Source organism: Anolis sagrei, chromosome 1 (assembly GCF_037176765.1).
Source record: "Anolis sagrei isolate rAnoSag1 chromosome 1, rAnoSag1.mat, whole genome shotgun sequence".
In the NCBI taxonomy this organism is placed as follows: Eukaryota; Metazoa; Chordata; class Lepidosauria; order Squamata; family Dactyloidae; genus Anolis; species Anolis sagrei.
Genome location: NC_090021.1, coordinates 299,664,781 through 299,681,378, shown reverse-complemented (window position 1 = coordinate 299,681,378; position 16,598 = coordinate 299,664,781). Strand labels below are relative to the sequence as shown.

Sequence of the window (16,598 nt, the reverse complement as noted above, 5' to 3'; positions counted from 1 at the left end):
ATGTTTCTTCCCCATCTCCTCCTCTTAGGATCTGTACTATAGTCTCTTTTATCCTGAAGTAGGCAATTGCAGCCCTTCAGATGTTTATGAGCTGCTGCTCCCATATTGCCTTATCATCAGTTATGTTGACTAGATCAGATGGGAGCTATAGGTTAGAACTATTTGTAGAACCACAGTTACCCACCTTCATTGGAAGAACTGCATCCTTTCAGATTGCTTTGTCCATGGAGAGAAAATTGTGATAATATGATGTAGTTTTTGAAATTTAAAACCAGGCTTGTTCGACAAATCTTCAATGGAAATAGGCACAGTTATTCATTCACATCTGTACAAACCTATACAGAACCTAGTGGGTTTTTGTGAATGTGTGGATAGCTTCTGGTAGATGCATGCACTATCGATTTTTAGATAAGATGCAGGTAAATGAGAGCCAATTCTGAATTTTCCCCAGTAAACTATGTTTATTATGCCAGCTCTAATTATCATGCAATCTAGTGGTTTTTAAGGCTTATGTTTTCCACACCACTGGGCATCACAAACATTAAAGCGGTTTATACTGTCATTATACATCAATATTTGCACTTGGTTATACATATATACAGAAATTATTCACACCTTGCTATTTTCTTTCTTCAAACCAACATAATTTTACTGTGAAAGCAGATTTTTAATAAATGGTATAAGAAATACAGCAAGGCACCATTTTTAAAAATGTGGGATTTTTTTTCTGATTACCACCTCAAGAAGCATAGTAGAAAACTAAAATGTTGTACTTAATTCACTAGAATTTTAACAGTTCTTAATATACAACACTGTGTAGCGGTGTCTTGAAGTGTTGCATAGATACTTTTTAAAAAACCCAAAAGGATAAATTGGTATTTATTTTATGGAACTTTAGAATTGAATGAGGATCTTTTTCTTCTGCAACAATCAAAGAAAGCTTTCATTCTGAACATAAAATATTTTCAAGAAACAATTATGCATTATACACAGAAAATACCAAATTTGATACATAAAATAGGAGAATTAATGACATTTACAGTTTTGAGCTAGTGAACCGGATACTTGGTGGAACTGCAACATCATTTAAAAAAATACTGGGTGAGAAGTCGTAAGAAGCATACAGATTTGGAGGGGTAGACTGTTAAGAGGTAGCTTAGGAGAGAAATCCAAATGGAAGCAAATGGTTTGCCACAAAGCAAAATGATAGTTGAAATACGACCAGCATATGCATCCTGGTCACAAAAGCCAACATGGACAAATCACATTTGGAAAGAAAATTCATCTTGGGAATCAAGTGTAACAAAAGGCAGTGATACAATGGAATTAGAGGTCTTCCCAGGGTTTAGAGGATAAGTCTGCACCTGAAATGCAGCCAAGTTTCTAAAAGGAAGGGAAAAAAAGTAATAGCATGTTACATAAAGTATATTTTCATTTCAAAAACACAGGCTTTTCCAGAGTAACAAAAAAAGCTCTTTTATGATCTCATACCGATGTCTTTATATGCAAAAATAACGATAGATGAGCAACAATTTTTCATAGCCTAAGTCACTATCACAGAGATATCTTTTTATTGATGTAGAAACCTCATTGATTTTTATAAAACAAGATTTAGTTTCAAAAGGCACAGGGGAAATAATCAAGTCTGACCTTTTCTCTCAATCCCATCCTTTCAGGTGCCTGTGAACTTACCTTCTTTACTTTTTTTTGAAAGTATACCAATCAATAGGAATGCAAGACTCAATAAAGGCCAACCAGCCTATATAATCTTCAATCCTAAACCCATTACATGGAAGTAAGACCCATTAAAATCAGGAGTACTTACTTCCAAGTAATCTATTTAGGCTTGGGGTGTAAGTAGGTTACATAGGTTACATAAACTGAATCATAACCTATTTATGAAATATTTATAGTTTCAAGTACAACAAACAACCAAAAAGTAGGTGAATGGAGTTATTCAAACAACTCATGAACACATTGAATAGTGTTTAATGCTATATTAATGACTGCTTGGAAAGTGTTCACAATGTTTAATTTTTCAGGCCTGGAGTTTAGGGTTAACCTATGCAACAGAGCTTATGATAAGGATTATGAAAAAATAACTGTCAGAATACAGCTAAGAGATTAGTACAAAGTACCTCTCTCAAGTATTTCCTAGGAGGCACTCCAGGCTTGCATTATATGCCATCCAAATTAAATGGAAATAGCTGGATCTATCCAGTTACCTTCTCCTTTGATCTTATTTGCTGGAACTGACCTCTCTATTTTTAAAGAAAATCATCTTTGCCAAAAGAAATATATGTAAAAAGCATAGGCCTGTGGTTTGAACAAGACCCTCACATGGTATTGTAAACATCACTTAAAGTATGGAGTTTCCAACTTCCCAATCACAGGAGGGCAGTAAATGAAAGTACCTGCATTCAAATAATTAACTCTTCACACTAGACATTGCAGTTTTTAGTAGGATTCGAGGAAACATTATGGATTGGTAGAATTTGACATTTATCCCAGGAGGTCAGGGTTTTGTACCCTATTGTACAGTGTAAGTATTCCCAGAGTTTTGCTTTATATTTTTATGATGTTGTTTTATGAATTTAACTATGTAAGCCGCCCTGAACCCCTTCGGGGAGATTGAGGCAGAATAAATAAATAAATAAATAAATAAATAATAAGTTTGAAGCATATCTGTTCTTTAAACTTTAGAATAGGCTTTTACTTTAACAAGAGGCTTGCTCTTGGACTGTAGATGTTCTGGACACATAAACGTCTAGGGATGAAATGTACAGGGCTATAAAATTACTATTTTATTCTGTTAAACCAAGGCATTCTGGAACAATTTACTGCTATCTGAGCTGATATAATAAAAACCAACATTGGCCAGGAAGATAAACAGAGAGTGGGCAGATTTCGGTATGTGGATCAATTCTATCTTGGGAGACATATGGTTCTAGTTCTGTTAAAGGAAGGGACTCTGAGGAGAATGCATAATTCAGTGGTAGGGACCATGGTTTGCTTGAAAGGAGGTACAAGGTCTTTCCTCTGTCATCTCCACTGAGAAGGATTTGGTGGAAGCCAGACACTCTGGAGGCCACACTGGGCTAGATGAACAAATAGGCTGGTGCTTTAAAGAAAAATCTTCTAGTGGGGGAAGGTCAAGGGTTATAGTGATAAGGAAAAAGAATAATGAACCAACAAAACAAATCACCTCTGCTTTGTGTTTATTCTTGTAAAACTCTCACCTCCATGGAGAAACAAACTGTATCTCTGGCAACAAAGAGCACTCTGGATTGAGAGGAAGGAAATATCACTCTGGATATAGAACTTTTTGAAGCTGTTTAAAGCATTGCTCTTACTTTCTCTTAATGGTCAATTTTATTGCACACTGGTAAAAGAATGAGATTACAACTTAGATACACCCAGCAGCAAAGTATACTTGCTCAGAACAGCTTTCTTCTGGCTTGCAGCTGGAGCAGAAATCATATGAAATTAGTTGAGCTGCCTTGGTAAATATGCATACTGTCACCTTTGCAAGCTGAGTTTATTTTTAGGGTACACATATACCACAGATAATTTTTCTCTTAAGTATCACAGCTCTACATAAAATCACACATTTTAATGAGCTTAGAGCACAGGTGCTGAAGGGAAAAAACGGTGTTTGCCATTTATCTTTCAAATTAAATAATGTGTTTTTAAATAGTAACTTTTTTCATAATACACTTATGGGAACAACATTTATCTGTCACATTTTAAGAGATGTATTAGTAATAAATGTAAATTACCTTTGGAAAATCAGTAATTAGGCTCATCAAAAAAAATAAACAATCTGCCACCAAAAAGATAATCTTTAGCATAGTTAAGTATAATAACTGTTATTTGAATAAGTTAACAAATTAGGATAGATTGCCTCTAATTCATTTCCCATAGCATGAAAGATGAAGTTAAAGTATCAACTAAGCTCTTACAGTGGGGGAAGGAATGCCTAGAACTGGTGAAAATACGGGTCCTGTTGCTGGAAGTATGTTGTTTTCTCCCCTGACTGTCTTGATATAAGTAGTACCTTTACCCAGGAACCTATAGCAATGCAGTAACGGATGTGTATTGCAGCATATTAGACTATCCAAAATTAGGTAAATTTGGAGGGGCAGTTTCATTTGTAAAAAAGTATGAATGTACAGAATGATTCCCTCCACTGAGCAACTAATCTCATGTTGCCATCACTGGAAAGGAGCAGATTGGGCCTTGGGATAGATTTTCGACTTCATTTAAATAGCTACGAAATCCAGAACTCAAATGGTGAGTGGAGAACTTCCGTTCTTTACTCTCTTTCCCTACCAACTGGCTCTGCTAATTTTAGCAGTTCACAGAAGTGGTGAGGGATAGCCTGTGGTGTTATCAGTCAAGGAAGCATAACTTTGGGTATGAATTACAGGGGAATTTAAGAAAAAGTCCACTTCAGTCATGTTTCGTCATGCCCCATCTCACCTGCCTTGCCTTGCCTCATCTCATCTCATCCCTGCTATAGCTGCAGGTGTTGTTAACTTTTGCATTGTACAGATGTCTGGGAAAAGATCAACCAGAAGCTGGAGTTACATATAAGAGTTAGTTCCTACTTTTCATTGTTCTTGTATATCCAAATGCACAAAATATACATCAACTAAAAATCTTGGATTAAATCCAGTTGCTACTTCCAGTTGTAGTAGATCCATTGAATGAACTACCAAATATGAAATCACACTTATGTGATGTCCATATATTTAATTAATCTACTTTAGTTGAGACAAGCAATTGGATTTAGCCCAATATTTAACGAGCTGCGCCTCACAGAGAAGGGGCGGTTACCTGCTTTAATGAATCTTGAGAAAAGAAAAGCAGTGATTTAGCAGCCAATCTCAGCTGATGCAAAAAGCTAACATTTTATACTTATGCCTGAATCTAAAATATACAGAAAAGTGATCCCAAAATGTTATTTTGTGATAAAATTCAGTAGACCCAGTATGATAAGCCACTCCAAAACTCAGAAAGGCAACCCCGCATTTTGCTTCACTGAACAATAATTCTATTAGTAAACCAGGTTCTTTTCTCATAGGGTCCAATACCTACCTGTTTATGAGATAACATGTGTGTGTGTTCAGACTGGGTTACATTCTATCTCTGTGTGTTTATGTGCCTTTCCTTGTGAAGATGCAGGAGGTTTTCTTCACATGTAAGAGTTTTAGTGTCCTGGTGCAAAACGTCCTTCAAGTTGTCAGGCTTTAACTGAATGGCTTGAGTTGAGGCCTTTAGAGAAGAGTCAAGATCTTCTGATTTTTCAACCCCAAGTGACTTTCCTGGATCAATTTCTTCAGAGTTAATTGCAAGGGAATTCAAGGCTGCACATTCACTAGAAAAGTCCAGATTCAAACATTCACTATCAGAATTTTCTAAATTATCTGAAACCCTCTGACTAAGACAAGTTGGCAAACCTATATCTGTCTCCTCCCCTAAGAAAAAGCCACTACAATCACCAGATGTTTCAGGTCCATCTGTTAAATCCAGAGCTTCATATTTTGCCAAAGTTGCTCCAGCTTCTTCATTAGCTACATATTCTTGCTGTTCTACTCTCTCTTCTTCAGGGCAGGCTTCAAAAAAGCATTCAATATTTTCTGCAAAATCCAGTGGTACTGGTGTGCTGCTCTTTTCTTCAACATATTTAGTTACTTCCCCACAGTCACTATCATGAGAAGAGAGTGAGAGATAAGAATAAAAATCTCCCTTTCTAAGTTGGATTGGCCTGTGAGAATGCTCTAAAACTTTTTCTCTGATCTGGGCCAATGAATGTGGAGCAGCCAATTCGCTTTCAGGCTGTGACTTGTTCTTCAATGCTGTTGAGGCCATGTCAATTATCTCCATGACAAAGTTATGCACTGAGCAATCTTCTCCATTTCTTTTATCAAAGGCAGACGATTCACAGTTACAGCATGAATCACTACTGCCCACTGATGTATTTTTTCCTGCTTCATTGGATTTAAAAGATGCACAGCAATCGCTACCATATTCAATAAATTCTGTTCTGGTTTTTTGGCCATTTGGCATTGATTCCGGTAATGCTGTATCAGGTGTTGCTGTATCTGTGTCTTTGATATCTGAATCAAATTCTGTGAAAGATTTTTTAAGAGAAGACTTGTCCAATGGAAAATGTTTTTTATATGCTTTTTGAGAATTTGATATTTCTGACACTTGAACAGACTCCTTACCATCCATGTGTGAATCATCCGAACTATCAGTAAATGCTTCACAGATATGACTGTCATTTTCACTTCCTTTACTATTTTGTGTACCAACATTCATGGCAACAGGTGATATCTGAGTAAGTTCTTCTTTGGGGCTTTCGTGAGTAATTGCAACATTTCCATTTTCCATATCATCCACTAAATGATCTTTGGAAACTTGAAAAACATGATTTTTAGTTTGCCTTTTTGTCTCTGGTTCATGATTATCAGATGCAATCTTACTGTTGCCATTATTTTCTGAGAGCTTACGTATTGAATCATTCAAAAAATTTTCAATGCTGAGTGAATCTTTTGCTTTCAGAGTCTCATCACTCTGTAAATCCTTACAGCCTTGGATTTCATCATCCAAGATGCTCCTTCTCTTGTCCTTTGTCAGATGAAATTTGGGTCTGATCCAAGTGTGGAGTTCATTCTTTATGTAGTCAAGTCCTGAAATTAAATTGCAGTCTTCATAAATATCCTCATCAGTTGCAATACTGGAGTCATCATCTTCAGCTTTAATGCCCAGCTCTTCCTCAGTCAAGGTGAGGGTAGAACTTGATAGCAAATCACTGTCATCTTCATCATCAGTGCAAGCGGAGGTACAGGAAACATTAACAATCATGCTAACGTTGACATCACTCTCATCAGCTACAGACCGATTGAGGTGTTTTCTGAATGATGCATTTGAATCTGGTACTTTATTTCTGTGCAATACAATATCTTCAGAGCACAAAGACAAATCGTCACTGCTGCTTAACTCAGTCAGAGAGGCAGGTGAATCTTCATTGATAGAAGATGCAATATCTAATGATAACTGACCAGTCAAGGACATTCTTTGAGAAGTGCTTTGGAGAGTGATGTCAGAGATGCTGCGCTTTATTTTCTGATCTAAAGGGCTCTGGATATTTTCTAAACGATTCAAAAGGTCCAACGTCCTTTTGCTAAGTTCCCCTACAGAATCACTACTTCCACTTAAGTCTCCAGAGCCATTGCAGCTAAAAAGATCTTCGTTGCTTTTGTAGGGTGTTAAGCAACTCTCCAAGGAAGTGCTCCGATGAAGACCCTCTCCACTTCTAAAAACAGTTGAGCCAAATAAATCATTTGTCACAGGAAGGGAGTCCAGAGAAGAGCTATGAGATAAAGTTGAAAGCTGTTTTGGATTTGCTGTGTCATTTAATTTCTTTAAATTCTCCACAAATTCACAGCACTTGGGCTCTGTATCATCTAATTCTGTTGATAAAGCAAGCTCATCCATAGGGGCACATCCTTTTGGATGATGGTCAGATTTTAAGGGGACTTTATCAAAATAAAACCCATGAAGCAAACTACCTTGCTTGAGCACTTTTTCTGAATGCGAATGCTTCATTATCATTGGCAGCTTGAGCTTTGAACCCTGAAGATATGAATAATCATAAAATGTAAATACGTTGTGTTTTCCTTGTTGTAACTCTTCTTCTGAATTCTGAGCACTATTTTCAATAATATTGTCCACATTTTTTGCTTTGTCGCAGCAGTTTGACTGAGAAGTAGTTAAGACGTTAAGATGGTTCTCATCATCCTTCTGCTTAAAGTCTTCCTTTATCGCATCAACAGGATTCCCTAATTGGGAATGTGAAATGCTACTTGCAGAATTCTCCTGCTTCCCTTCAGTGTCACCTGTCAAATGGATTTGAGAACTTTTAGTAGCTTCTGCTTCACTTTCATTGCCTATTTTATTCTGACTCTCAGAGTGCCTGCTTACACTTCCACTGTGATACATATAATGTTGTGGTGTTGTCAGAATGGTGCTACCTGTTAGATCTGGTAAATGTTTGGTGGGTGACAATGAAAAGTCCTTATTGGTGTGTTTATTTAAAACATCTGGGTGTCTAAGAATGGGTGGATTTGATCCTTTTGCCATGAAGGGCTTATGGTTTTGTCCTGTTAACTCTACATTGTGAAGGCTGTACACTTGGTAGACTTGAGGGCCAGGTGTAGCTGTAACACTTGCACTGTTTATACTATTTCCATGGATACTAGAGTTTTCCTCTTGCTTTGGACTGGTGTTAATAGCACATGCTTCAAATGGTGGGTTCAGCTTTGTGTCATCTTGCTTTGGTTCTTGATCAAATTCATTGAATTCCTCATTAATGCTAATTAGCTTATTACTTATATCCATTTCATCCCATTCTAGAGCATCTTCACTTGTGCCACTTAGTTCCATTAAGCCAGGATCAATAACATTCAGGGATTCCTGTTTTATTAAAAGAGAGAGAGAGAGAGAGAACAGAACAATCAGTCTTTCACAAGCAAAGTTTTAATTATATTTTACCTGTAATTGAAAGGCAATATAAAATTCCTTATTCCTTGCTATAAATAAATAAAATCAATTGCTTAGCAATCACTGTTATGAAGAGAGAGACTAGTTGTAAAAAAGCCAAGAGATAAAGAAAAAAACAAACAACACGAAGGTGGGATGATGCTTGTGGAAAGCTGCTGGGATATAGTTCTTGCCTGGATATGGGTTAAAATCCTTGTTCAGTTATAAAGTTCATTTTAGTTGGGCTTGGACTGCTAATCAAGGAACCCAGTAACAGGCATAATCAACAGAAATCCTAAATTGCACATATACTTAAACAAATAAAACTGATCAAAGGTAGCCAATTATTTCTTCTCCCAAACACAGGCTTGTCTACAGCACCAAAACAAACAATCTATGATTCAGATTATTCGGTCCTGAAGATGCCTTGGATTCACCCCACAGCTACTTGTAATATACTACACTGAAATTGTATTGCTGTCTACACCCCAAATCTGAAAGAGCACCATTTCTATTTTTCCTTCTCTTCCAAAGTGATTTGCCTGCTACTGATGTCTTGGCCAAACACCTTCCAGCAGAGTGCTATGGGGAAGTGGCTTGCTTGGACATTAGAAGGAGATACTCAGGCATGCAAACAATGGTGAGGATGGCGCACAACTGACACTGGGCACCTTGTTCAGAGAAACATTGTTCATACGTTGTGTGTCAGGACCAAGGCTGCTACAAAGTGAGTACATATACCTGCAAGTTCATTTTGCACAGACTGGCCTTAGCCTGCTTATTGTCATCGAATCAGCTGTAGCTTAGACTCAGTTTTAAAACTACTGGTATATTTCAGGAGTTTCCAAACTGGCTATCTTTGCAAGCCTTCCCCTACCACAGTGCTTCTTAGACGACCTAATGTGAGGGGGCCCAGGACTTATTTTTTGTGAGTGTGCTAGGGACTGGGTTTATATTTCTGGCTATTAGCTATAACTATTTCTTTCAATCCAAAGGTTGGCAACAGAACTATCAACAGAAACAAATCAGGTTATTTAAAATGAGTAACATGCATAAGGACACACCAATTTTCATGAGGATCCCCATTCACAGAAAAAGAAGGTGACATTATTGAATTGTTAGATTAATGAATTCATCAGACAAGCAAAATTGCCCATCCTACATCACTTGGATTTCAGTTGAGGTATGGAGCCTATCAGCTCTCATCATACAATGTTGATCTATTTCTGACGGGGCTTCGTTTCTCAACCAAAGTCCTAGTATGGTAAGAGGCCACTTTGGCAACATGGGAAGCTTCCCGTGTTGGATAGGAAAAAACGGGGGGAAGCTGGGTGGTGACACTTCCCCCCATGGGATGGGGTGAGGGGCAAGGTGGGATGATGGATTCTCCATGCCTCCCGCTAGGCCCCACCGGATTCTCCACAATCTATGGAGAATCCCAACTTCAATGTGATGAGGTCCTGTATTGTTTATTTTTTAGCCCTGATATGATCACTTTTGTTTGTTGTGTTGTTCCAAATGATATGAGCCAACCTATTTATTCTCCTTTTTCCTTGTTGATCCTAATGTTTAATGTGATTATATACTCTTTTATGTTATATTTCTTATCTGTTGCTCATAATTCTAAGAGCTTTAAAGATATAGAGTGACTCATAAATAAATTAGTAAATTAATAATCCTTTCCAACAAAAAAACCCTCTTTGCACTGCTATTGATTCTAGATGGAGTAGGTGCTATGGGAGCTTTATTTCTGACTGCATGCAATGTTCTGAATTCCCTTCTCCTATTCTCCTGCTGGCTGGTAATAATTTCTTTTAAAAATCACTAATGTGAGTCCAAGCAATCTGTTTTACATAACATTTAGTTAGAAGCAGGTAGGAATTTCTATCCTATCTATAACCTTGTTACAATTTGACCATGATTCCAAACAAAATGCAATCCCTTCTATACTTATAACAAGCTATTACACAGCAGGAAATCCAGTGCATGATCTACGACACTGTGGAAGTTTGTAATTAAACAACATAGTGGCATAGTTCTTAGCCATGATGTTCCGAGCATCACCAGAGTCAGAGAGACTGAAATTTCAGATCTGACTTGATCAGCCAGGGCATACGTCACTACAATCCTTGGTATGCCCCGGTTTATCCAGCACAAGTAGATGACTTTCAGTTTGCCTGTGTAAGGGAAATGTTGTCTTTATAAACAATTTGCAACTTTTCAACTCAAGCTTCTAGTTCTGTATTGATGCAACCCCTCCCCCAACCCCCCACCCAATATTTATATTAATAAAGGCTTCTGAAAATCATCCAACCAATTTTCTGCAATAAAGATAATCAACCTTATGTAGCATTTGATTTTGTAAGTTCATGGTTGACCACCCCTCTCATACAAATGCAAACCTTGGTCCCAGTCTGCCATGGTCTAAAGCTGCATAAAGCCAGTTCCCAAAAGAAAGCAGATTGCTGTGTGTTGAGAACCAGGTTTCTGTGCTCAGGCAGATCCATAGCTGCCAAATCCGCATGTGGTATTTCCAGCAACTGGCCTTAGCACAAATGAAGTTCTCCAGTACAACCAACCTGTGAGTTAATATTTATCTAGTATGAATGCTCTTGTAATATTTCCTTTCTATTTGGTACTCTCAAGTGTGGTGAATTTTTATTTGAATTTCCATTTGTTTGCTTGCTGATAAAGGCGGTATTAATGACTGGTTAGCATGACTAATGAATGTGAAAGACTTTAGCTGTGAAAACAATCCATCAGTCTAATCAAATACTACATTAATTTCATATATTGCCTATGCTGACACTGCTGTATAAAACTGTTGAATAATAAAACAGGATTTTTAAAAAGAAAAAAAACTTGTTTTCTTAAGATTGCTTGTGGCATGTATACAATACTTCTAGCTACTTTTAATACTTTTTAAAAAAACCTAGTGTCACAATATTTGAATTTATTTCTCTTACAAGTGTATAAAGTGGTGGAAGGAAGGAAGAGGTATTCATTTTCATGGAAGTCATTTCAAAGGTTGGAGTTGCAATGGAACAACATAAATTGCAATGATTCCTATGGTATCCACTTTCCTCATTTGATTGTTTAAGTAGACACTTTGCAGGAGGTTGGACTATGTGGCACAAAAGATTATAATTATAGAGCCATAGAATCATACAGCAGAAAAAGACCACAAGGTCCATCCAGTTCAATCCCATTCTTCCATCCTGGAATCTCTTTCCCTGAAATTTGAATATAGTTGTTTCTGTTTTTACAAGTTCTAGCATTATCTTGCTTAGAGAAGAATAGTTCTTATTCTATATCATGCATGGGCAAAATTCAGCCCTCCAGGTGTTTTGGACTTCAACTCCCTGAAATCCAAGCCAGTTTACTGGCTGTTAGGAATTGTGGGAGTTGAAGTCCAAAACATGTGGAGGGCCGAAGCTTGTCCATGCCTATATATGGAAGCCTGTAAAACTTAAACTTTCTAGGTAAGTACACAAAAGTATCATATTATTCCTTTTAACATTTCACAAGTGAAAGCAGAGACACTTTTGGTTAAGCAGTATCAGAGTGTGGGCGAAATGACAAAAGTTATTAATGAGGAAGAGCACACAAGCTGTAGACTATGAGAAAGGGCAAGATTCTTCTTTTCTCTTTCTGCTGAGTTAATTGAGTAGTTTTACCCTTTAAACTCAGTTTGCAGCACTTGAAACAAGCTGAGGAGAAAGCCGGAAGGAACAAGGAGGAGAGCAAAAATGTTTTAATCTTTTGTTTATCCATTGATGTATGTATGCATGCTGCATTGAACTGTTGCCTTTGTAAAGCCGCCTTGAGTCCCCTTTGGGGTTGAGAAAGGTGGGATACAAGTATTCTAAATAAAAAATGACATTTTAAAAGTAGCTTTAAAAGGAGGTTAGCAGAGTATAACTTGAGACTGTCCCTGCCAAATCAGGACAGTTGGAAAGTATGCCATATTTTGTTTAAAAATGATATTTGGAAGCATCCTTTATTTTCCAAATTGCATATTAGGAGCAAGTCTTAATTAGTTTAAAAACCGTGGGGCAAGAAAATCAGCTGCAGGTTCCATGTAGGTTTTGTAAACCAGCAGGATCAAGTTCAGTTTCTAAAATATAAAATATCTGGTTGGAAAGATAACATTGCCACCGTAAATCAGTCTTTGCCTGCTTCATTTACTCTGCACATCATGCCGATTCAACAGTAAAACTCACACAATGATGTAACCCCAGCTCATTTATCTTAATTGTGGGTTCACTTATTTCAAAGCTTACTTATATTTAACTGCATATGGTTTTGCACAGACTGTTGTCTAAAAGAAAAATATCCATGCTTTGAATGGCTGCTTTTTTTTTAATGACTAGCCAAGGTGGGTTCTTTTGCTTTTCTAAAATCAAGCAAGCAACTCAGTTTGCTGCAGGTATGGCTGATAGGCAGAATTGCTGCAGAGAGCCGACAGTACTATACAGGAGGTTTGCTCTCTCATGCTGACCACAAGGGACAAGGCAGGATTGGCAGGCAACTTGGTTTTTTCATGTCATGCCAACTAAGTGTCTCCATGGAACATATTGTAAATGGGCAAAGACAAGATGCTTGTGGCCTGGACTGATTAATACAAATACTGAATTGAAAAAAACCCCCATACATATTTGCATCTAGTGCAAAATATGAATCTCCCTGTGAAATAACACTTGATACACCAGCAAATAACATCTTAAGGTCAGCACATGATCCTTCAGATATTGTTGGATTGTCACTACTATCAGCACAAGCCAAGGAACAAAGGGAGTTGCAGTCCAACAATATTCGTAGGGTCACAATAGTTGGATGCCACCTTTTTAAGGCTGCTTCCAATGAAATATTAGAATCACAGAATCATAGAGTTGGAAGATACCACAAGGGCCAACCCTATTCTGTTATGCAGAAGCACACAAACAAAATGCCCCTGACAGGTAACCATCCAGCCTCTATTTAAAAACCTCCAGAGAAGGAGACACCATCTCATTTCAAGGCAGAATTTTCCAGTGCTGAACAGCTCTTACCATCAGGAAGTTCTTACTAAATGCATGGGTGGAATCTCTTTTCCTGCAATTTGAATCCATTGCTTCATATCCTAGCAGCAGAAAACAAGCTTATCCCCTCCTCAATGTGACATCCTTTCAAATATTTAAGCATGGCTCTCATGTCTCCTCTCAGCTTTTTTTAGAGCTTGGTTTCCAAACCTTTGATCATTTCACTCACCCTCTTCTAGACGTGTTTCAGCTTGTCAATATCCTTCTTGAATTGTGGTGCCCAGAACTGGACACAGTACTCCAGGTGAGGTCTAACTAAAGCTGAATAGAGTGGGACTACAACTTTCTCCTGAGGAATCTGTATCAGGACCAAATAGCAACAGTAAGAACTGACCATGGAACAACAGACTGGTTCAAGATTGGGAAAGGCGTACGGCAGGTTTGTATACTCTCACCCAACCTATTCAACTTGTATGCAGAACACATCATGTGATTTTCGGGGCTTGATGAATGCAAGGCTGGGGTAAAAATTGCTGGAGGAAACATTAACAACCTTAGATATGAAGATGATACCACTTTGATGGCTGAAAGCGAGGAGGAGCCGAGGAGCCTTCTGATCAAGGTAAAAGAAGAAAGTGCCAAAGCTGGGCTGCAGCTAAACATAAAAAAAACCCCAAGATTATGGCAACAAGAGTAATTGACAACTGGGAAATAGATGGAGAAAACATGAAGGCAGTCACAGACTTTGTATTTCTAGGTGCAAAGATTACTGCAGATGCAGACTGCAACCAGGAAATCAGGAGACACTTACTTCTTGGGAGGAGAGCAATGACCAATCTCGATAAAATAGTGAAGAGTAGAGACCACACTGGCAACGAAGATCCGCATAGTTAAAGCAATGGTGTCACCTACGGATGTGAGAGCTGGACCTTAGGGAAGGCTGAGTGAAGGAAGATAGATGCTTTTGAACTGTGGTGTTGGAGGAAAGTTCTGAGAGTGCCTTGGACGCCAGAAGATCCAACCAGTCCATACTTCAGGAAATAAAGCCCAACTGCTCATTGGAGGAAAGGATAGTAGAGGCAAAGATGAAGTACTTTGGCCACATGATGAGAAGAAAGGAAAGCTTAGAGAAGACAATTATGTTGGGGAAAAATGAAGAGGGGCCAACCCAGGGCAAGATGGATGGATGGCATCCTTGAAGTGACTGGATTGACCTTGAAGGAGCTGGGGGTGGTGATGGCCAACAGGGCGCTCTGGTGTGGGCTAGTCCATGAGGTCACGAAGAGTCGTAAACGACTGAACAAACAAACATGATTTCGCTTGATCTCAACACTATACCCCTATTGATGTAGTCTAGAATCACCTGGCACCTTTCAGCTGCTGCATCACACTGTTGACCCATGCTCAGCTTGTGGTCTACTAAGACTCCTAGATCCCTTTCATATGTACTGTTTTCAAGCCAGGCGTCACCCATCCTATATTTATGCATTTCATTTTTATTGCCAAAATGTCGTATCATACATTTCTCCCTCTTACATTAATTTTGTTAGTTTTGGTCCAGCTGTCTAATCTGTTATGGTCATTTTGGATTCTGAATTGGATTCTAATACCCTTGGGGTATTAGCTGTCCCTCCTTATTTGGTGTCATCTGCAAATCCGATAAACATGCCTTCTATTCCAACATCCAAGTAATTGATAAAGATGTTGAATGCCCAGGACAGGAATGCCACTCTGGAATGGACCTTCACCATACTGAACTGGCATTGGAAAGGAAGACATTAAAACCTGCATGTTTGATATTTATTCCTGACCCCAGTGCCTCAGATCCAATCCATGTGTTTTACAAAAATAGAGTAGAGAATGCAAGGATGGTACTATTTCAGCCTGCCCTGCTTTAAATAAAGGGCAAATGTTGGGCTAAACTGCAGAATTTGTTCCTATCCAAGCACATAGAAATAACAAGTGGCAAAATGAACTATTTGTAGCCAGATTGCCTGCAATGCATATTTCTGAAAGATCCCTTGTTGCTCTTTGAGCCTATTTAAGACCCACAAAAGAGAGCTGCTGCTTTCAGGGGTAAATCAAGGCAGCATTTCTCCACAGTGCTTTTCCAGATTTTCAGCATCAGTTGAAGTTCTTAATTATTTCTTTTATTCCGTCTGTTCTTCTGTTTTTATTGCTGCTTTTGTTGTTCTTATTATCGTTAATTTTGTCACCTGTGATTTTTGATATACTTTCAGTTTAGCATTAACATCAAATGCTGCATTTTATTTATTCTGTTATATTTGTTAAACCATCTTGAAAGCTTATGCTGTAAAGTAAATATTAAAAATTCTGCCAGGTGGGAGCAATGGTTTTATTTATTTGATATTGAATTTGTATCCTGCCTTTCTCCCAAAACAAGATTCAAGATGTCTTGCAATTACTTTTAAAAGATCCAGCTAAAATATTATTTTCTATAAGTTAAAAACATGATCAAAACCAGTTAAAAATCCTTAAAACACATCTAAATCATGTTTTGGTCCCCATTTCAGATTTCATTTCTTTGAGTATCTCTCTCGCATTAGAACTGTATCATAACAAATGAATACTAATCCATCCGCAACACACTGCCTTATTTATTATTATTATTATTATTATTATTATTATTATTATTATTATTATTTTGTTTCTACCAGTGTTAGAACTTCAAGGCTGAAAAACCAAGGGCTTCAGAGATTTCTGGGGACAGGAAGTATAAGATAGAATCCAAATCCAATTTTAACTGATTTTTATTTTAGCATGAGCTTTTGTGGATATAAACTCACTTTCTCGCTATCCACTGCATCTGAAGAAGTGGGTTTACATCCACGAAAGTTCATGCTAAAATAAAAGCTGCTGCTACATTCCTTCCTCTCTTATCTTATCCCTTGTCCTACTTTTTATGCTAAAGATCTGAAATACTCCTTATTTCTGTTCAATAGTAGAAAATGTTGCCTGGGAGTGTTGTACAGTCGCCTATGGATGCTTTTGAGCAGAGGCTGGATG

General features: G+C 37.8%; 1 protein-coding gene across 7 annotated transcripts in view; it reads right to left on the bottom strand.

Annotated features, from left to right (window-relative positions):
- Window positions 1–434: 434 nt before the first annotated feature.
- AKAP6 (A-kinase anchoring protein 6) overlaps window positions 435–16,598 on the bottom strand; it is a 314,103-nt gene continuing 297,939 nt past the window's right edge. For all 7 annotated transcript variants that reach the window (XM_067462875.1, XM_067462873.1, XM_067462874.1 and 4 more), the window contains 2 exons: window positions 5,101–8,484; window positions 435–1,383 (listed from right to left, as the gene is read on the bottom strand). In XM_067462875.1, the coding sequence (XP_067318976.1) occupies window positions 5,146–8,484 (3,339 nt within the window). In that variant the 3' untranslated portion in view covers window positions 435–1,383; window positions 5,101–5,145. The remainder of the gene's footprint in view (window positions 1,384–5,100; window positions 8,485–16,598) is intronic.